Raw genomic sequence first — 22601 nt, 5'->3', positions numbered from 1 at the left:
CAAAAGGCTGAAGAAAACTTGTTAGGTGACACAAGGTCGAAGAAAATTTGTTTAGCTGAGAAAAATGTATTTGTGACATAAGGTCGAAGAAACACTGTTAGGGTTTTGAAAAAAAAAGAAAAAAAATAAATTCTTTTAAAAAGGGTGTAAATAATTCATTCATTTTTAAAATAATTTTTGTTTTCTTTTGAGGCAAAGCTAACAAAAGATGCCTTACGTCATGGAACAGAGTACTTCAAAATGTTCCATTTGCAAGAGATGCTGTAAGATGACTCTGGTGTGTGTGCTCATTCTAATTCTGCTCTGGTTAGTTTTAGCTGTTATTATTCCATTTGAAATTAACAAAGATCTACACAAAGCCAACATGACAAGCAAAGCTTCAGTTAGTCAAAACAAACATAGTGCAACAGGCAAAGTTATTGATCATCGACCTGACATTCATCAGGACAAATCTATTAGTGATTTTTCAAGCAATACATTCACAAGGCTTTTGAGTGAATATGTCAAAGTAATGGATGCTAAAGATTGCTACGTTTGCGTTAAATTACCTGCTTCTGTTTCTGAGGGAGTGACATACAATATGCTTCCTCTTACATATGGTGTGACATGCAGTGTGTTAGCTAGTTTGTTCTATCAAACTGGACGCTTAGAATATTATTATTCAAATTTTGACGAGATTTTTGGAAATTTAAAAATTGAGGGTGCTTTGAATAAGCATAAAAAAGCTAAACAGATGAGGGAATTTTTCTTGGTTACTAACTAAATTACTTACGAGTATGCTTACAAGAACAATCTAACCTGCAAATTAAGCGCTGAAGGAAAGAAATTTTTGAACCTAGGAGAGGAGAGCAATCTATAAGAGAAATGAGATAGTCAAGCAGACTAAGTCTAGGTTCTGGCAAAAAGAGGATGAGAAATTAAGTGGCAAAACACTTGATAATGTTGCAATTCACATAGACAAACCAATTGTGGTAAGCTTTGCATTAGAAGAGACAATACACTATTTGATAATTATTTTGTGGGTGCAAGCCATTGTGAAGATACATATCAGATCATGGGAGGTTGGGGATTCAAAGGTGGAAAAGATCCAATTTTCCCTGGGATTTATTTTGTTTGTGGTGACAAAGCCTACTACAACCTTCCTGACCATTGGTATGGGACTTGTTATGTTGGGATTGTCTTTCCTAAAAATTTTCATGTTGACAGAAATACAGAAGGTTTGTTCAAAATTTATAATTATGTAAATAGGGCTAAAAGAGAAACTTTTACAGAGATTTTGGGAGACATTTTTGAAGCAGTGATACCCTTAGTAGGTATAACACTGAATGCAGGAAGAATCAGAAAATTATCCACAATTGTTGACAGATTGTCAACTGAGACAGCTGATGGTTTCCAATTACTGAATGTTGAGGTCATTGCAATCAGATCCATGGTGATTCAAGATCGCCTTGCGTTAGACATGCTCCTAGCAAAAGAGGGAGGAGTTTGCGGCATTTTACATGTGCAACATTGTTGCACCTATATTCCCGATGAAAGTAAGAACATTGAGATGTACATTAAGAACATCACAGAAATGCATTCAGAGATAATTCCATTAGAAGAGGAAGATTTTTCAGAAAAACTTTCAAAAAGATTCCAAACGATTAAAAATTGGTTTCATGAAATTGGAAGTTCAGTTCTTGGCAAGATTTTGGCACCTTTGATTGTGATAATATTTATAATTGCCCTGACAAAAATTGGCTGTTTACTGCATAAGAGAAAGAAACAAATGAAAGAAAAGAAAAGAATTTATAAAATCAAAAAGGAAGAAGAAAGGGAGATTGAGTTACAAGAATTACACAGAGCTCGATATGACAATTGCAAGGATTTTGCAGAGACAAATTTCTAGAATTACTAACTCAGATGAATTTGAATCATTTTCAAAGAAGATTAAAATTTTCACATTTTTGGGTGTGGTGTGGTGATTTGTTAATCACCAGATGAGGGAGTTGATGAAGCAAGATAGAGAATAAATTTTTATTCCAACTCGTGAAGTCACACTTCCATAATAAAAATTAATAATATTAATGATTTGTGATGTGATAAGCTAACTCAACCTAGATTAAACTTTACACACGGGCACATTAACATGTGTGCTCATAAATGTGCATTATTGTTGCATCTTTTGTTCGTGCAAAAATAATAAATTAATTTTGTCGTTTTTGTTTTGTCATTACTAACTGCAGCTGATTTAAAAGTGGCATGTGCTTATTTTGCTTTCCTTGTCTATGTGATGTCATTTCTACTATTATAGGTGCATAAAAGACTTTATGGATTCTTGAAGACTGGTAGATATAAAATGCTGCTTTATTTGTTTGCTTCTTGCTAGGTAACATTAGACTAATAGGGTGGGTTAATCAATTAGTAAACGAAGGGTGGAAATAGAATAAAATAATATTTCTTTCATTAATATTTTTCTTGTGTTTGTTTTATACTAGAAAAATAAGTTGCCTGCTTTTGGGCCTAGTTTGCTCGAGTTTGCTAAAAGATGAATTTAATTTCTGCAAGAGGCACGAGATGTCCATTCTGAAGTTTTCCATGAAAGTTACATTCACTTTACAATGAAGAAGCGCTGTCATTATTTTTGTCGGACGTGGCCAAGGTCAGGAACCGGCAGAGAGAACATTTGATAACTTGGCATCTGAGGAAGTGAAATGAAACCAGTGAGAAATCTTGTTCAAAATTGTTGCAAACTAAGGAAGCTTTGGAACACGTACAATAAAGACAATGGTCTCAAAGAAATTGATGGAATGGAAGTTTTGAAATATGGGGTGACATGTCACTTGTCACTTTCGGACCAATGGGACATCGACTTTTGCAGAAAATTCTACGTTACTTAGATTAGCTAGCGTAGAAAGGTATAAAAAACCCATGCTCTAGGGATGGGTCTCGCTGCTGCTTTTCAACTTTCGGATGAGGGTGTCGTGCTGTCGGACTTTGCTTGGAGCACGTAAGAACCCTTAAAGATTTTACTTTATTTCCATTTATTTAGCTGAGTTAGGGACTTAGGATTTGGAAAATGCTAAACTTATAATTTCTTGCTTAAAACTAAAATTTGCAATGATGTTTTCAAATATGCTTACCATGATTTTAATAAAATTGTATTAATAAAATTATATTCTCAACAATCAAAAAACTAGTTAATAAAAATCTTACTTTTGAAACAAGCTGGTCTTGGTTATTCAGGAGCGCAGGTTACTATTAGCTAGATGCCATCGCCATGGTGGTCATTTAAATAGTTAGGATATGTTCAAATGATGTCATCTTTTACCGCGGTTGTATATAAGTTGTAAATAAGTTGTATATAAGTTTAATTTGGCCACCTGATTCAGTAGGTCAAAATATGTCATATATGATTAATGGGTCCATGAGTTAGAGTAGTGATTTATGAAATAGGTTATAGAATTAGGTAGCGTTGCTTATGACATATTTCCCATAGGCCGCTGGATCACCTTCAATAGTGAAAATCGAAAATGGCTGTAATTCACTACTAGAACATGCTACACACATCAGAGCATGTCCTACCTTATACTTACAATGCACCCTGCCCTTGGGCCTACCATAGGGGTGTCTAATATGAATCAAAGGGAAGTTTTAGGGACTGGCAAGTGGGTGCACTTGGCCAAGTCGACATGGTAGTCACAGACTACACGCAGGCCTTGCAATGGCAGGCCTGAGTCACACTTTACAAGCTGCTTCTGTGGATGGCACAACCAGTGCTGCAAGCCCACCAGCAGCATTTGCTCTACAAGCCCTGGGCACACATGGTGCACTGTACTAGGGGCTGACAGTAGATCAAAAAAGCCAATCATGGAATCCAATCAGTATATCAATTTAACATAGGGAGCACTTGCACTGTGGCACTGATTAGCAGAACATTCAAAACATACAACCAGCAAAAATATGTCGAAACAGAGGAGGCAATCCGTCAAAAATGGAAGGGAGACTCACGCCAATGATGTCAGATCTAACATACTGCATCTGCCCTTACAGCACAGTGGCCCGTGACCTGTGGCCAATTTTCACATTTTTAGACTCATGCAAGATATTTGTGAGGAGTTATTCGTCAAAAGTTTATAGTGCCAGGCAGAGCTTTAAGTAGGATGATAACAGGGAGGTCTCTCAAAGGGGTGTAGTCCACGTTAAGGGAGTGGCTTAAAAACAGGTAAGCTGAAAATCTGTGCTGCCCCGACTGGTATTCTGCTGTTTTTGTCATTGTACCCCGATATATGATACAGCAAGTAACATTACACCTACAACAAGCCAGGGCTATTGGCTTTGGCAATGGCTGCTAGTTCCTTAAGATAATCAACACTTATGGCTTCGTTGTATAGCATATAGAAAACGCTTCAGGTTTGAGATGGTGAGACTGAAAGAACTGTAACGAGTATCTTTGAAGTTACAACAAAGATGTTTTTGCATCCCGAGGGTGGGGGAAGAAACAGAGAGGCCGATAGAGACCCAACTCAGCACCTGCTCTTTAGGACCCGGGCACCTTAAAGCCCTGATGTCAGTATTTGAACAGCAAATTTAGACGTGTGGCCTCATTTTGGGAAAACGGCACCAAATATTCTAGGAGTCAGTGACCTGGAGGCCCAGCCACACCCTGCAGTGACAAGCCTCAATAATAATCAAGCATAGCACACAGTCCTTTGCAAAGCATGAACAAGCATTTTACTGTGTTCGCATTCAAAGTCTGTAATAAGATCGTAAAATATCCTCATTTACACTTTCAAAATAATTTAATTTAACTGAAAATAGAGGGTCACCCCTCTGGGTTATCGGGTGGTCTAGATCTCTGGCTCGTGTGCTGTCTGATGTATCTGAATTCTTAGTGTGCATTTTCTGTATTGTGTATTCTGTGTGGACACTGCAGAGGCACGGGTCTGAAGGCGGGCTGGGGGACGGTGCCTGGGTGCTCCGTAGGGCAGGGCAAAATGCTCCAGTGCCTCCCTGGCTTTGTAGCACCTGGTGCTGACCTGGCGCTTCCTAGCTTTAAAAGGCCAAGATGCAGCACTATCTTGCACATAACACAACGTTTCTCATCATCGGTGGTTGGACGCTTGAGTTACACCTTGCTATGGCAGACGAGATGCTCGGGACCTGGAAGCTGCTTTTCATCGAGGATTTTGATCAATACATGCACCAGACTGCACACAGAGACTGTGTCAGCATGCGCGCTGCTGCTCGCTCCCGCTGCAATACTCCGTGGGAGTGAACTTTTCAAAAAAGGTGAGCCATGCACCCACCAGTAGCCATTTGCGGGCTACGATTTTGAATGACATATAGTCAAGCCAACCTAAAGCTGGATGGAGTCAGCCCCCACAAAGTAAAGATAATAGATCGCCTACAGCGCAAGTGCTGTTTATTCTAGAACTAAATAAAATAGGTTTTCACTTACCTGATCGCTGCATCTCTCCACCATCTCTCCCATGTCGTGCCTTCTCTGCTCGTCTTCCATGAAGCACCCAAGCTCCCCTGAGAATGCAGCTGTTGTGATTGGTAATCACCCAGGCACCCCTAAGCCAATCACAACACTGCAATGCAGCTTTGTGATTGGTCTGAGCACCCAGATGGGGAATAGGAGTCCAGGCATGTTCTCCTCCCAGGCTGTAAGGCAGCCTGGGTGGAGAACGTGCAAAGTGTGCATGACATTTTTGCCGTCCGAGAGGGCTGGCCAAAGTGCCCTGAGCACTTTAGAGTAAAGCAACCACTCCTCCTCCCCAACATCAGGGAAGCCAAGCCCCTCCCTGCCCTAACCTGACGATACTAAAAATAAAATGATAATAACTCCATTTATTATCATTTTCTATTTTCTTTTACCCTGCTCATGAGCAGTGGGGCGACGATCCTCAGCCTTAGCGGAGGACCTGTCACTACACTTGGGCCCTTTTATTAACAATCCAACTTGTGATGCCTCTGGTGGATGGGTGTGTGCGTGGCCAACCCTCAAAGGAGTGGCTGGTAAAGCTAGTATCTGCTAAGACCTAGAGCGTGTCCAGCAGGGCACTACATTCCTCTGAAACTTTATTAAAAACAAAACAAAGTCCAAACTGTGAGAATGGATGAAAACAACGAAAACAACACAGTCTCACAGCCTCGAGAGGCAGTCAGCAGGACAGCGGTGGAGAGGTGCAGCTGGGAGCATCCGGGCACCTCAGCACGCATCCACAGTTTAACCAGAAAAGATCTAGACATGAACACTGTGCTGATGCAATCAAGATCCCTTGGCTTTATGTTAGTTGGATGACAGTCCACTTATGTGATGTTGATCAGTACGACGGGCTCTCACTGTGATGCAATTTGTGTTAAAAGTACGAAGTTGGGGCATCAGGATTGTCAGTGGTATTTGATACTCTTTGGTGGTTTAGGAGATGTCCATGGCACTGATAGATGTGTTTGCCATATGGATGACCAGGACGACAGGTGGTGATGGAGTGATGATGACGGGGGGCTTCGTGGCCATGTATCCTGATGTCTTTGCTGGTGCTGTTCTTCTACCGTACTATATGCTCTCTCAAGCAGTGATGCCACCTGACTCAAACAGCCAACACTCGGGAACAGACAATCGTACTGGGAGGTGTAGGGGAAGAGGCTTGGTTTGCGATTGCTGGCAGCTTACATGTGGTCCTCCAACTGAGCTGTCTGCAAGGACCTCGCTCCGCCTTGGCGGCTGGCTTGTGTCTGTGGGTGCACTCTTGTAGTGGTATGAGTCCTAGTTCTAATTCCCTCGTTGAGCCCTCTAGCGCACTTTTGTCGTCTGGTTCTTCAGGGTGACAGGATTGTCATTCTTCTTTTTCTTCATAATGTGGCATTTTGCCACATTCTCTTCTTCGCGTTGCGGTGGTGGCAGCTTGCCACTTGGGGATGTGGTGCTCTCCTCATGTCTGCAATGGGCCGATGTGCAACACAGTCTTAAGGCAGTGTTGGGGGCACTCTCTGCATAGTCTCTGGTGCACTGCTGGGCAGTGCTAGTGCGGCCAAGATGTATAGAGGCTCTCTTTCCGTATTCGGGCCATGCTAGGCATTTCAAGAGTGTGTGCTGTACATGCACACTTCTGTGTCTTGCCTCTAGGGGTGCAGTATGCTCTTCTACCCTATCGCAGAAAGTCAGTCCAGTCCTTCCTGGCAGAGGCATCCTGTGGTGGCGGCCATTCACCACCTGCTATACTCTCTTGGCCAGTCTCGGCTCTGGTCTTCTTTCCTTTGCAGTGGTGGCAGACAGCCTATGGGCGTGCTTTTCTTAGCCGGAGCAGCTTTTGGGTTTCTTGTAGCTCTTTGCTATTTGGGGTTAGCAATCCCTCTTCACTTTGTAGGTGGAGCTGTAGTGACCTGTTGCCACTAGGGTGCGCGTGATGCTCTGGTCCTCCTTCACAGAGAGAGGCAGTCTCTCTTCTTCTCAGGCACTGCTTTTCCTTAGGCTTTGCTGCTTTGGCTGCCCTTGGCTGATTTGCGTGTACCTTCATTTAGCTGATTATTAGGGCTCTGCAGTGCTCACTCTGTGATGTGCAGAAACTAGGTTTGACACTCAGCATCAGCTCAGCATCCTGTGATTCTGGGAAAATTACTTAATCTCCCAGATCCTAAAAAGAACCCCACAAAAAGAGAGAAACCCGGAAGTGTAAAGCTCTTTAACCCCTTCGATGCTGGTGACGGAACCGTTCCGTCATCAGTTACGGCTGAGCTGTGCTGATGACGGAACGGTTCCGTCACGACCGCGCCCTGTTCTGGAATGTCCAGCACAGGGCGCGGCTACCGCACCGCACGGAAGCGGTTAATGCCCTTGGACCGAGTTCGCAGAAAACAAACAAAACACAGACTTCTCTACAGTAAAATATTGTAGAAGAGGTTGACATAGACACATCTCTGGAACAAAGCAGCATGGCACACATACAGTAGAGACAATTCACACAGAATACTATAGGCAGGGCCACTACATAATTGTAGATTTGCCGCATTTGCCACATAATCCATCATCCGCCACATAATCTGCAGATTTTAACAAAAAAAATGTTTTGTCTGGCTCAAACGGTTCAAAATATAGTAAATACACAACATGTGTTTCAGCTCAGTGGAAGGCCCTTGCAAAGTTTGACTGGTCACCTTTCTGTACTTTTTTGCTATATTTGCGTGTTAAATTGGTACTAATGGGGTCTAACTAATGCTCAGATCATGTTAACAAGCTTAAAAATGGCAACATAATGAAGTAAAACTATTACTAAATGTGCTGCATAATGCCACATAATTAGCATTTTATGCCGCATATTTTGACTCTTCCCTGATGCATAATTCCAGTGACCCTGACAATATGAGAGACAGACCATACAAAGGCAATGCTACAAAAGAGTATCAGGTGAGGGACAGACCAGATAGACAGCTCTGGGTCACAGAATCATATAGTGCAGGCTCTTCATTTACCTGTCTAAGCCGGAGTAATTTGGCAGAGACAAACATCGGAGAGACCTCTCTGGTGCAGAATAGTGTAGAAGAGATAAGCACAAGAGAAAGATCTGTGGTGGAGAGCTGCCTTGACAGAATGACTCCAGAGAGACTGCACTGAAACACAAATACCAAAGGCAGACACTAGAGCCAACTCCCTCAGACTAAAAAGCCAAGACACCCTACAAAAACCTCTCGGTCAAATACTACCCACAGACTGTCCAGCTACCTTTCTGGCCCTCAGTGTGTTACAAGGACAGGCCAGGGTGGGGTTTCTGTTTGAAAGTATCCCTCTGTATAGGCACGACCAGCACAGTGGCTGCTTTTCACATGTTAACTGATGCCTGAATGTTTTGCTCCTACAGCAAGTATTGTGGTCCATGTGGGTGGCAGACAGGGTCTCCAGAGTTCAGGTGCCTCCTGTGCACACTGCACCAGAAACCTCCAGCACTCAGTCGCTGCCGAGAGGCTGCTGTATGGCTTCAATGGATACATGTGCTGTTTAATATCGTTTCACAAAACCTGTTGCATAGTTTGTAACTGTCCACCACCAACATCAGACCTTAGATATAAAAACTGGAATATTGCCTGCATAAAAAACTAGATGAGGTCACTGAAGATCTTTATGTGAGGGCAGGGCCGGCTCTAGGCTCATGGTGGCCCTGGGCAGGGAGCGTAGGTAGGGGGCCCGGAAGAGAGGGTCTGGGCGGGGCGGAGCGCGCAGGCCAGTAAAGAGGGGAGGGGGTCAGGGTGTTTAGAAGTGGAACAGAGCCAGAGGCCGCCAAATCCCTGCCAGGGGCCACCACGCAAATATGTATCCATCCTCAGAGGATTAATATATTAAGGATATATATTGGTGTGGTGGCCCCTGGGGTTTGGTGGCCCTGTGCAGGTGCACAGCTTTCACATGCCTAAAGCCGGCCCTGGTGAGGGTGGCAGATGCTGGATCTCCTCTCCCTTTGCATCCTTCGCACCAGGATGTCCTGTGAGCCAGAGAAGAGTGTGAGACTTTTCTGCATCCAGGCCAAGGAGTAAACACAAGCCATGGCCTTCTCGCATAGGCTTCTTCAGGAGTGTTGCAGCTATCTGTAGATTATTTCGAGACCACTGCCACGTCACAAAAGGTTGTACTTTTAGACAAGTACGTCATTACTTCAACATAGCTGCATTTTCTACTCACCATAAAGTGTCACTCAAAGTGTCACACATAAGACTTGAAATCTCACACATAAGTACATTGAAAAGGTGGAAATGTCACACATAAGTGCACTGAAAACTTGGCAGCTATGCCTTTGCATAAAATATTCACGTACAAAAAGGAAATTGTGGTGCACATAAATGAGTAATGTTCCATTCTGAAAAGGATGTTCCATAAACTTGAATAGAGCATTAACCTGAATAACGACTCCTGGAATGAATGAGTTATTGAACTAGCAAATATTTGCATTCACCGTAGTAAACCCCAATTTGTTAACCAGCAAGCCTTTATTGGAAAACATGCAATATAAGGAGTCTTAAAGGCAGGAATACGAAGCAGAAGATATTGAAACATCTTTAATCTACGAAGCGGTGCAATTGAGCGTTGTACATTAGCATAACAATTATCATTAGCATAACAAGCCTTTCGTGGGGCAGAAGACATTTTCTGACTCACATATCTTTTTTTAACAACTAAACATAAAACCCTAAGCTCTTTGTGCTTGATTCATATATGTTTTTGTAAACATAATCCAGTTTTCATTCTTGGGTCCTAGTTCACAGAATCAGGGCCCAGATGTAGGTAATAGCAAATTACCGAATGGTAAATACCGAATTTTAGCGATTCGGTATTTACAATTCGGTAATTGCTATGTAGGTAAAAAATTCGGTAAAAATACCGAATCGGTAAGATTCGATAATTACCGATTCGGTAATTACTGAATCGGTATTTGCCATTGATTCCTATGGGCCTTGAAGCCCATAGGATTCAATCGCAAAAACCGATTCGGTAGTTACCGAATCGTTAAAATTACCGATTTTACAAGGGGCACAAGGTGTCACTTCGACACCCTGTTGCACCCCTGTTTCTGGCTTGTGTGCCATGTGACACGCATACATGCCCTCAGGGCATGTTTGTGTGCCACATGGCACAGGTGTACATGCACAGATGTCCATGTACACTGAAATTCGTTATTTACCATGGAATAGTATTCCATGGTAAATAACGATTCGGTAAGGGCCTGTGGCACTGATTACAGCGCCACCTACATATTGATTTACAGAATCGGTAAATTTACCGAATCGGTATTTTACCGATTCTGTAAATTTACCGAATCTGTAAATATACCGATTCTGTAAATAAAATGCCCCCTACATGTCAATTCCCAAATACCAGTCGGTAACGGCCGAAATCGGCCGTTACCGACCGGTATTGGCCTACCTACATCTGGCCCCAGGTTCTGTAGAGACTCGCGCACAATGACTGAATCTTCAAGGCAGAAATTCTTCTAAAGTGACAATTATCCAATATTCGAAATGTACGGATGAGAGGGAGGGGCACATGAGGAGGACCAAAGGGGGCGAGGTGGGGGATGTAGAATCTCAAAGTCGTTAGATTGTGTGGACTCGCATTGCTTTTCTACTCTAAGAACATTAGAACAGCTTCTGGAAAAAGCCATCAGTAAGTGTGATTTTTGTGCGGGAAGGAGAGCATCCGTGTTTGTTGGTGTAGCGCACGCTGTTTATTTGCTTTGTGACCCCGTCTCTCTGGCGGTGATTTCTTTCTGTGGCCCCTAAATTTCACTTTAAATCAGCAATCCCAGTTTTAAAGGCAGTTCATTGCTCCCCCTGTAGAAGACGCACAAACGGGTGCACCATCGCAAAGTTTATTCTTGTGTGTTTCCCAGTCTAAACACCAACTCCCACTCTTTCCAGATACCTGAAAACACAAACACATACAAGCACACCCTTCTTTGTAACTGATGGGCCTCGGGCCCTATGCCATATTGTTGATGTGTGTGTATCTTTCACCACTGGCTGCCAGCACGAATGTAGCTTGCCAGTGTATGGGGGTCATTGAACTCTGAAAACAGCTATATGCTAATTCCTCTGTCCGGAAAAATATATATTAAATGGATTACATCACTCTGTCTGTAACCTGCACGCAACAGGTTTGAATGCTTGTCACTTCAGGATGCAGGCAGCAGCAGTGTCATATTGACCAGGCACAGATCCAGCCATAAATGTCATTTGACAAATGCGTGCATACCTTTTACAAGGATTTCCTATGCACGATTGTAAATGCATTCAGAGTTTTAGTCTGCAAGCTCAGCTTTCAAAAAAAACTCTTGCGAGTCAGAATTTTCATGCAAATGTGGGAATGAAAAGTTATGACCTTTTCCATCAAACTTTGCTAAGGTTGCTTATTGTTATATACAATAACCTTTAGTATTTATATATTACCAATAATGCATTCACCTCGTCCTAGCTTTAGTGCACACACCGTTGTTTTGACCTCTCCAGGTATTTATGGGAAGCATCCTTTACCTAACCCTGGGCAGAGCACTTCGCTCTGCCCCACGGAGTGCACGTAGTGTTGCCTACTACGCGAATCGCAAAGTAGGCGTAGTAGGCAACACTACGCACACCCGTGGACGGAGCGAAGTTGCCCGCCGCCCGCCTCCCTCCCGCCTTCTTCTACACCCCTAATTTTGGTTTTTAATTGGTTAAAAGATAAAGAAAAGCACTTACCTTTCATGCGGCGTCCCGGGGCTTCATCTTCTTTGCGCCGACTTCATCCAACCAAATTTGCATGCGCGGCCTGCCGCGCATGCGCATTTGGTTTGGAAGAAGTCGGCGCAGAGAAGAAGATGAAGCCCCGGGACGCCGCATACAAGGTAGATCACGCCTAGCCAGGTTATTAAAATCTTCTCATCTCACAAACTTGAACAACATGATTACAAATATCTTGCCATGAAACGAAGCACTATACTACAGCGCTGATAGCAACATTAACTCAGCGAAGCACAATGTCTTCTTAATTTAAACTGTTGCCTCTATTGAGCTGTGCAGTTGCTTCTGTAATCAGTCCTTTATTAAAACAAGGGGGACCAGCCATAGTAAATACAGAGTACTACTTTTCGTGGTTGTTCATGACAACGGGAAGAGCCTCCCTCTTGATGTTTTCTTGGTTCGTAGATTCATCTTCTGCTGAACAGCCAGAGGCTCTGGAATGTACCAATGCGTAGACGTGAAAGGGTCCCATTAATATAGTGAGTAGCACTTCAATGTGGAAATGAGCCTTCACCGGTACAGCCTTAAAATGTATTAACTGTGATATGCAAAATATGAATTATAGTGACATTAAAGAACGAAAAACAATATCCTAGTTAAAAACACCATTAATTCTTTCAGATGATTGCAGTAAGCAAATAATGAAATGCATCCAACACAGCAGGCGCAAAGTGTTGCATGATAAAAACATAAAAAAGGAAAATTCACCTAAGGGAGAAAAAAAAAACAATGTTTCAAAGTCTGATCATAAACAAGTATATAAACACATTCAAGTACAAACTTATAAACAAGTATTCAAAGAGCCTTAAAAATACACATGGTTTACTGCTAGACTATTCTTTTTTTAACAGTGTTCTCAAAACATATTGCAGACAAAATATTTATTGACTATCAGAATATTGTAAACATATATAAGTATAGATGTTGGGATCTGAATGTCCCATCATGGTATGCAGACATGTTCTCATGCCCAGAGTGCACAATTGTATGTATCTGGTATCCTGGTGTTAGCCATTGCCTCATACTAATCTAGAATGTGTGCCGATGCCTAGGCCTGTCCACTGACATCAGTGTGGTTCTTGACCTGCCCTGTGACCTTGAGGGGTCCATCAAGCATGCCCCCATTGTAGTGACAGCGGACTACTGTTCCTGTCATGGGTATACCTATGACGCTGACCTCAAGTCGGCTTATAGAGCCTGCACTAGAGTGTACCACCGGGCCATCTGTTCTGCTAGAGCGGCCTTTTACTCTCGGGAGATAAAAAATAGTAAGAATCCCACAAAGGTTATCTTTAGGGTCTGTAAAGACCTTACAAGTAAAAAAAACCAGTCTACTACTCTAGTAGCCTCCCCAGAGCATTGTGAGGACTTGGCGTCATTTTTTGTCGAAAAGGTTGAGGCCATTTATAGGTCATTCTCCCAGCTTTCCATCGAAGAGAATAACATCGTACCTAAGGCCTCCTCATCATTGCTGACTATTCCCAGTCCTACTCTAGAGGAGTTTAAAACCCTGACAATGAAGGTGAAATCCGGCTCACCTGATGACCCCATGAGACCCATTCAATTTCAGGAACTTGCTGAGTGCTGCTATCCGGTCATGCACAGTCTTATTGAGTTGTCCTTTAACACCGGCTGTGTTCCTAGTGCTTGGAAGCAGGCTACCATCATTCCTAATCTTAAAAAGCCGGCTCTCGATCCCACTAAATCGGAACACTACCGGCCTATTTCCCTGCTGCCCTGGCTGGCCAAATTAGCAGAATCTCATGCTAATCGCATCCTGTAACTCCATCTGCAGGAAGCTAAGATACTGGACAACTCGCAGAATGGGTTCCGTGCGGGTCACAGTACCGAGACGGCTCTTCTAGCAGTGGTGGAGAACATCAGGAGGATGTTAGACCAGGGTCAAACGGCGGCACTGATCCTATTGGATCTCAGTGCCGCCTTTGACACGGTGTCCCATCAGATCCTCCTACATCGCCTGGAGGAGGCCGGAGTTATAGAGAGAGCGCTCGAGTGGTTTCGATCTTTCCTTACTGATCGAACTTTTAAGGTGTCCACTCCCCCTTTTGTCTCTGCTCCCCGTCCGATCTCACAGGGTGTCCCGCAGGGTTCGGCCCTAAGCCCTACCTTATTTAATTTATATGTTCAACCGTTGGCAGAGGTTGCCCATAGCTTTGGTCTCTCCATGGTGTCATACGCCGATGACACGCAGCTGGCGGTGGCACTTAATGGGGAGTCCAACATGGATGCTGCTACTTTTCAGTCCGCGCTAAAAGCTGTGGCGGGCTGGATGGGGAACAATCGACTCCAACTTAATGCCTCTAAAACCGAGGTTATTATTTTTGGTAGGGAAAGCGAGCTCTGGGGTGATCAGTGGTGGCCACCTGAACTGGGCCCTGTTCCTATCTCGGTGGCCGAAGTCAGGAATTTGGGGGTGTGGTTGGATGATAAGCTCTCATTCACCACCCACACTAAGCGAGTTGCCGGTACTTGCTTCGGTGCCTTGCGGTGTCTCCGACCTATTTTTAAGTTCTTTGATGCTGATACGAGACAGATTATTGTTCAAGCTACGGTCCTGGCTAGATTAGATTATGCCAGCTCGCTGCTCCTGGGCGTTAACCAAGCAGAATTGGTGCGCCTGCAGAGGGTGCAAAATGCGGCCGCTAGGATGCTGGTCGGCCTCCCGAAGTTTGTTTCTGCACGTCGCACGATTCAGGATCTTCACTGGCTGCCTGTTGGGCAAAGAATCAAATTTAAGGCTCTTTGTCTAACTTTTAAAATCCTGAAGCTAGGTTCTCCCCCTATTCTTTCACAAACAATTTGCCACTATGTGCCTTCTAGAGCTCTTCGCTCCTCAGGGACTAATCTTGCTGTAGTGCCACGTTTTAAAAGAGCAAGGATGGGCGGACGCTCTTTTTCTGTGATGGCGGCAGCTCTCTGGAACTCTCTGCCTGCCCCTATTCGTTCCATCCCTGATCTGCTTTCTTTTAGAAAGACCTTGAAGACCTTCTTATTTACCACTGTTTAGTTTCTCCTTTTGGTTTTAATTTCCTGTGTTGTGTTTTTACCATTCCTTAAGCGCCGGGACGCCTCTTGGCTGCGGCATCTGTGCGCTTTATAAAATAAAATAACATAACATAACATAATATAACATACCACATGGAGTGGTGGTGGCAGTGTACCAGATTTTGCTAATCCACATCTGGGGCCAGACCTCTTTTATCTGTGTTGCTGGAGAGGAGGCAACTGTACGACTCTTGTAAATTCTGGTTCTATGCATTTACCTGGATCCTAGTGTTAACGTCCCTAGTGTATGTTGTGCATGTTTGTGTGTGTACATGCATGGTGTGTCTCAGTAACCCAAAGTGCTGGCAACTTGCAGGATCCATTTAGAATACCTCAGACCTGGCCTAGTGTGCAAAATTAAGGGGAGTTTTTTTTCCAAGACAGAAGAAGTGTATTACTTACATTCCTAAAGCCGGATGGAAGAGACCTAGACACTGAAGAATTCATGCATTATAGCACCTCCTTAACTCCACCGGCGCTGACCCAGAGCAGACAGAGACAAGCGGGACGGAAAGCGCCGCTCAAGCACTCGTGAGAAAACAGCTTCGGTACACACTCACTGTGCATAGTAAGTTTTCATGAGTGCCAAGCAAGAAGTGTGGTTCACGCCAGCCTGCGCTAGCTGCAGCATTCATTATCACAACTGGTGCTGTGAGTCAGCCCGGGCCGGATGCAGCGGCATCACGTGACTGCAGGAAACAGTTTAGTGTGTGTCTAATTGCCGAAACTATCTCTCTGAGTGTCCACCTCGGATTAATATTGGTGCGTGGCTCATCCTACGAGCGCGACGGCATTCTTCATTATGCCAATCAAGACAAAGCAAGGCCTCGAAGCGCTAACCTTACAATACACTCCCAAAGCAATTGTGAATAGTGGCAGCAGTTGGGTGAAAATGTCAAGATAATTCTGATGAATAATGGAGTGCTGAGCAAGATCAGCGTTTTGTATAGTGGCAGTTTTCACATAGTGGCCTTGCTTTGTCTTGATTTGCGTGGTCTCTGGCTGGGCTGGCAGATGGGCATTGGCTGGAACCGAAAGCTGCAGGTCAAGGGCATGCCAGAGAGGATGGACAGTCAGAGGCTGCATCTCTCCTCTGTGTCTCATTCTGGCTGGCTGCACGGAAGCATTGGAGCTTTTACTATTGTGTGCACAACTGAAGAGCATTATTACAAGTGATGCAGCAGTTGGTGACTTCGAGCTGAGGAAAGGCAGAAACGTGCCTTTGTCACTGTGGCTCAAAATGCCTGCTGTGGGAGAAAGCAGTTTTGGCATTAGGAAATCTTAGACACAAAATCATACTGCTATTTTGTTTTGGGCTTTTATTTTTGTAGCCTAAATGGAGCCCAATTATCAATTCTTTGGTTCCTGCTCTCGGCCACCATTTTAGGTTTGGTGACCTGGTGGCTGGGAGCTTAGGCACAGTGTTAATTTTTAAGTATTTTTGGAGCGGTTTAGTGGTTTTAGGTAGGCAGTTTAGGGGCAGGGTGGTTTGGAGCGATTGTTTGACGATAGTATATTGGAGGCGGTCTTAACTGGGCAATGGAGGACTATCGTGTGTTGGAGGCCCTTTGGTTGCTAAGCGAGGCAGGCAAGATGGATATGGTCGTCGGCACAGGGCCAGCACGCCCTGCGCAGCAGGCGTTGCGGCGACCTCCTGCACCACGCTTAAATGACGGCGCATCTCCCCGGTGAGTGAACGGGCTGTGCACCTGGCACCTGGCAAGAAGGCGGCCCGGCGTGTGCTGGGCGGATCGGGGGTGGGGAGGGTGCTGGGATGGCGGCTGGTATGGAGATGGGGGACTGGGTATCTCTGGGGAAGCGAGCGGATCCAGTGGTGGATTCACAGGAGTCGTTCCAGGCCTCAGGCCCTTGGAAAAGGCTGGCTCCTCTCCTGCTGTACTTGGGAAGCGTGGTGGGAGGCTTGGCGGCGGGAGGCGCGCAGCCTCGCTGTCAGCCGCGCGCATTTCACCTGAGGCGGCGGGAGATGGCGGCCTGCCTTTGGGACCGCGCGCTGCCTGTTTAGTTGTGAGGGAGGGGCGAAGCAGCTGGGAGGGGATGTATGACGTTACTCCGCATACCGTTACAACTACCTACCATTACAACGCGACCATTACAACGCATACCATTACAACGCATAGCGCTTTGGGGTGCTGGATAGTGGTAAGTATAATTTACTATTCTAACTCCAGTCCCCGTGGACCCTAGGGAAGGTGTTGGATAGTAAATTATACCATTCCCTATCCTATAGCGCCCCCCAGCGCAATGCGTTGTAATGGTATGCGTTATAAAAGTCGCGTTGTAATGGTAGTGCGGAGTAACGAATGCGTTGTAACAGGTGCATACCGCTGGGAGGTGGGTGTGGTGCCGAGGGATTCCCCCGCGGGCGCGCCGTGGAGGGAGGAGCAGGGCAGCTGGGCGGGGGTTTGGGGAGCCCCAGTTTCCATGCACCTCTCACTGGCGTGGGAGAGACAGGAGAGCCCCAGTCTCAGGCACGGGGCAAGGAGAGAGAGCCTTTTTCGGTGGTGGATCTGGAGGCCAGCTTTGAGGGGAACTTGGGTAGCCCTCTCTTTTTTTTTTGCCTCCAGGCTCGGTAAAGGGGGGGACCTGGTTAGTGGGGGGGTTCCAGGGGGGATGGGGAATGGGCCCAGGTGGGTGGGCACCACAGTGTGTCATTCGGTCGGGGAGCAGTGGCCGACTGGGTAGGCCTCCCATATAATCGGAGTGAGTCTGGGGCCTCCAACTTGGTGCTTGAGACCTGGCTTGGGGGATGGTGCCGGGGGCAGCGTTATGGGTCTGGATTCTGAGGTGGTGGGCGAGCTGGATCCAGCAGGGAGAGGCCCTGCTTGGGAGGGCCGGGACATCTTTCCTTCTGGGTCAGAAGGGGTGCGCGGTGGCAGGGAGCAGGGGGGGAGGGGGCAGGGGTTGGGGCCCTGCTTTTGCTGTAGTCAAAGCAATGTTGGAGTGGAGCGGGGAGGATGTAGGGGGGATTCTCACCCTTGGTATGGGTTTGAAGGTCAGAGCAGACAGGTCAAGATAAGGGGCGGTTGGCCAGGGCATTTGACCGTGCTGGCAGGGTTCAGGCACAGAGCTCAGAAGCGAGGGACCCAGCACATCAGTCCAAACTTTTTCTTTACAGGGAACGGAGCGTCGCAGTGCAGCGGACTCGGAGGGCGAGGAGCGGCCCAATTACACTGAGGTGTAGGGAGGGTAGAGCCTTGCGCGGCGCAACCCGAACCGGCAGGGGAAATCGTAGGAGCAAGCATACGAAGATCCAGTACGACCTCGCTGGCCCCAACGACAAGCAGGTCAAGGTGGTCTGCCAAGCCAGCGAAGACGAAATTTCAGAGAGGTCAACGGATGGGGAAGTATCGGCTTGTACAGGTGGCTCCCCCGCAAGGAATGCATGCCGGGTCCTTTAGGGCCAGTGTAGGGCATGCTGGGTCCGGTAGGGCCTGTGGTGTGGATTTTGCTAATGATGCGCTCCAGGTGGAGGAGCCAATTGTGTTGGATTATGATAAGGATAGCCCAGAAGAAGGGGAATTGCTGGATGAGGGGGGGGGCCTCTTATGTGTCTTTTAGTGTTTTGCACTAAAACGGGGGCACCGGTGTCGGGATACAGGAGAGAGTATGGCCCCTCGGTGAGGGCTCCTCAGGCAGTGGATCACACAAAGCTAGTGGCAAGACGGTCGGATTCCGTCCGGGCACCCTCCTTAGAGCCAGGTGAGCCACAGGCCAAACCTAAAATGGTGTCTGTGGGGGGAGGAGCCAAGATGGCGATCGGAACAGTCGCATAACCGCCTCGCTCCGTGATTTCTTCCTCCCCGCCACCTATCCTGTATTTCATCCTGTTCGGGGTGTTCCGAATTTGGTCACCAAGGAAGAGCCTTCACTTACCATCCTTTTCCGGGGCTCTGGCGTGCAGTCATTTCGGCGTTCTGCCCCTGTTGCCTTGCTGGCCTTCCCGGCCCTGAAGCCGGGGCCTCGAGTGCTGTGCTTGCCCGGAGATGCTCGGAGTACCGGCGGTCCGGAATCGGTGGAGAGACCCGATGCTGGGAGCCTGAGAGCCGCGGGCCGGAAGCCCTGGAGCGGACCCACCCCCGCGGGTGGGCCACCCCGTATGTCCGATTGCCTGCCGGCCCGAAGAAGAGAAGCCGCGCTGTCCGGCACCCCTCAAGTGGGTAGCCCACTCCTGTTGCTTGTCCCGCCCGGGGTCCGGTGCTGGGCTCCCCCCGAGTGTTGTGGGGAGCACGCCCGTTCTTCTGGTGACTCTCCTTTTTCCGCCGAGCGCCATCCGCCGCGGATCGGTTGTGTGCCCTGGGGCCGCCGGTGCTCCTGGTGGACTTGGAGGCGCCCACGATGATGGCGGCGGGCGCTGTGCTTAAGATGGCGGATGGCCCCTCGGAGAGTCTTTCTCCTGGAGACGGGGAAATTGCTGCATTTGTTCTCTCCAGCCCTCGTTTGATTCGGGCGGCCCCTGCTCGGAGTGCTGTCTTGTCTGCCCTGGCTGCTCTGGGGATCGACCTGTCCTTGAAATGCCGAGACTTGGAGTCGCGGATCTCCGCCATGGCTGCTCCGCCATTTTGTGACGCGGTGTCGTCTTCCCGAATTGTAATGGTTGAAACTTCTCCGGCTGCTGTGCTGGGATCTCCAGCTGGGTGTTTGATTCCATGGGATCATGTGGACCCGGTGCCGATGCTGCAGTGTTTCCTACATCCTGATTTCTCTGCTTCGTGCTGGACAGCCCAGATATTGTGCTTGGCCACGTGGATCGTTGAGGTACTTTTGCATTCTGACTGCTGCCGAGTTCTCCTGGTTGCTTCTTGTTGGCCGGGACGGTGTTTTGCGGAGATCCCACTGGCCTTCCTGGACTGGTATGGACCCACGGTATCATTCTGCTTTTCGGCCGTGGCGGGGTCTGGAAGCTCGACTCTTCATAAAAGTGGACAGGGGTGATTGTGCCGGAGTACCTGTGGGACCCTTTTAAATGGCATCTCCAGGCCTCATTATTTTGGTTAGTTCTTGTTTTTCATCCTTGTGTGGGCTTTTTTCAATGTCCTTTTCGACCTCGATTGGTGATCCGTTGTTGCGGGTGGGGTAGTATTCCATGTTTCGATCGCTGGCTCCTCTCCTCTCCTATCCTTCTTTTTCCTCTCCTTCTCTCTCTTTCTTTGTTATTATTCCCTTTCTCTTTCTTCTATATTTCGGGTGACTCTGGGCGACAGGCACGCTGTTTAGTGGGGTAGGCCGTAGCCATTACAGTGATGTAGGGTGGGGGGGGTGTTTGTTATTTTAGTTTGTTTTATTCTATGGTCCCTTTTTGCTTTTTCAGGGGGTGGGCTATGTCCCTTTATCTTCGCTCCTTTGTTTCGTACGTGTCCGCACTTTCTCCTTTTCCGGGGCGGGAGGGCTGTACATGTGGCGTCCACGTTATTTGTTCGCTGACATTTGTCCTTTATTTTTGGACCTTTGCTGGGCGTGGGAGGTCTTTGGGCTTTGCCCTACTAGGGTTATTTGATTGCGTGGGGGGCTGTCTCCCTCCCGCCCCCCCCTTTTTTTCTGTATATGTTGCGTGGCGCCCGGTAGATATGGTTGCTGCCTCCTCTATAAAATGTAAAATGAAACCTTTCTTATCCTGGCGCTGACTGTTTACCGTCTTTATTTCACGTCTATCCTGTATTCATTCTATTGTACGCATTGATGTTGCCCTTTTTTTGACTCTCCTGCTTTTGCGGCCGGCCCCTGTGGTTGTAGGCCTGCGCTTGTACTTCTACGTGTCTTTCAATAAAGGTTTTAAAAAAAAAATATAAAAAAAAAAAAAAATGGTGTCTGTGGGGACAGAGAAGGAGGGAGTGGGGGAGAGATTGAAGGGAGATTACACGGGATCGGGGAGTAGCACAGGGCGCCAAGGTAGAGAGCGGGATGAATACAGAGGCGGCAGGGGTGGAAAGGAGCCTTTGGAGAGTAAAGAGTTGAAAATTAAGAAACTGCCTTATAAGGGAGTGACAAAGCCTTTGGGGGCTCACTTAATGCTGGCAACCAAGGAGCGTATTTGGAAAGGTGAATATGTGGAAATGCTGAAGCTCCTACACATGGAGGTAAGGTTTAAGGAGGGCCCTAAGGAGGAGGAATATGAGTTGACCAAGATGCCTAAGGTGCCGTTAACCATAGAGAATTGGACGGCAGCGTTTTTAATTTATGCCAGTGTTTATTACATAAAGTTTCCCGAGAGCTGCGTGGCCATTTTAACGTACATGGACGTAATTCGAAAGGCACAGATCACAGGGGGTGGCTACGCTTGGGCTCAATATGATGAGGAGTTTGGGGCCCGTATGGCTTGGGACCCAGAGCGAAGTGGGGGGAACTGGACACAGATTTGTGGCAGCACACGATGGGGTCTGCCACAGGTGGTAAGACCATCTTTAGGGCTAGCAGTTTGCCTTTAGTGTACCAGCCCTTTCAGGGGAAGCCCACCCGGGGAGGGGAGGGAGGTGCAGCCACAACACAATCTGCGGCAGGAGGCGCATGCTGGGACTTTAATAAGGGCCTGTGCGCGTGAGAGTACTGCAGGTTTAAGCAGGAGTGCTCAAAGTGTAGTGGCCGCCATCCCCTGGTTAAATGTTGGGGTGGCAAGGCACAGGGAGGCCAGCAATGGCAGCAGCTAGGCAAAGGCACATCGTGACAATCTCAGCAATACCAGAATAATAGTGGGGGCATAGGACTTCAGGGTGCTGGGCCCAAAGGCTCCTAAGCCGGTTAGGTTAGTCAAGCTGGAAGAGGGTCTGCAGGGGTATGGGGATCTGAAGGCAAAGGGGGTGCTGCTAGAGGGGTTCACAGAGGAGTTTCACCTGGGTTACCAAGGGCCACGTCAGAGGCGGTTGGAGCGAATAACCTAAAATCGGCTTCAGAACACAAACAGGTGGTGCAAGACAAACTGAACAAAGAGGTGCACGAAGGGAGAATGGAAGGCCCCTTTGATGATTGGCCAATGGAGAATTTAATTATTTCACCAATCAGAGTGGTGCCAAAAAAGAGGAGGGTCAATACAGACTAATTCAGTATCTCTCATGGCCAGAGGGGTTTTCCGCTAATGATTTCATTGATGAGGAGGCGGCCTCAGTTTCATATTCCTCAGTTGACGTGGCCATGTCACTAGTAGTGACCGCGGACGCAACTGCATCGATGGGTAAATGTGACATAAAGGCAGCATTTCAGTTGCTTCCAGTCCATCCAGATGATTGGGATCTTCTGGGTATCCATTTTGGAGGTAAATGGTATGTTGACAAAGC

The 22601-nt window shown here is 46.8% G+C and overlaps 1 protein-coding gene across 1 annotated transcript in view; it reads right to left on the bottom strand.

The window, feature by feature from the left end:
- Positions 1-12246: 12246 nt before the first annotated feature.
- LOC144752163 (V-set and immunoglobulin domain-containing protein 4-like) overlaps positions 12247-22601 on the bottom strand; it is a 248192-nt gene continuing 237837 nt past the window's right edge. Inside the window, exon 8 of the mRNA XM_078640089.1 lies at positions 12247-12957. Coding sequence (XP_078496215.1) covers positions 12842-12957 — 116 coding nt within the window. The 3' untranslated portion in view covers positions 12247-12841. The remainder of the gene's footprint in view (positions 12958-22601) is intronic.

This window comes from Lissotriton helveticus, chromosome 4_2 (genome assembly GCF_964261635.1).
Source record: "Lissotriton helveticus chromosome 4_2, aLisHel1.1, whole genome shotgun sequence".
Lineage (NCBI taxonomy): Eukaryota > Metazoa > Chordata > Amphibia > Caudata > Salamandridae > Lissotriton > Lissotriton helveticus.
This window is presented reverse-complemented; position numbering and strand designations above follow the sequence as displayed.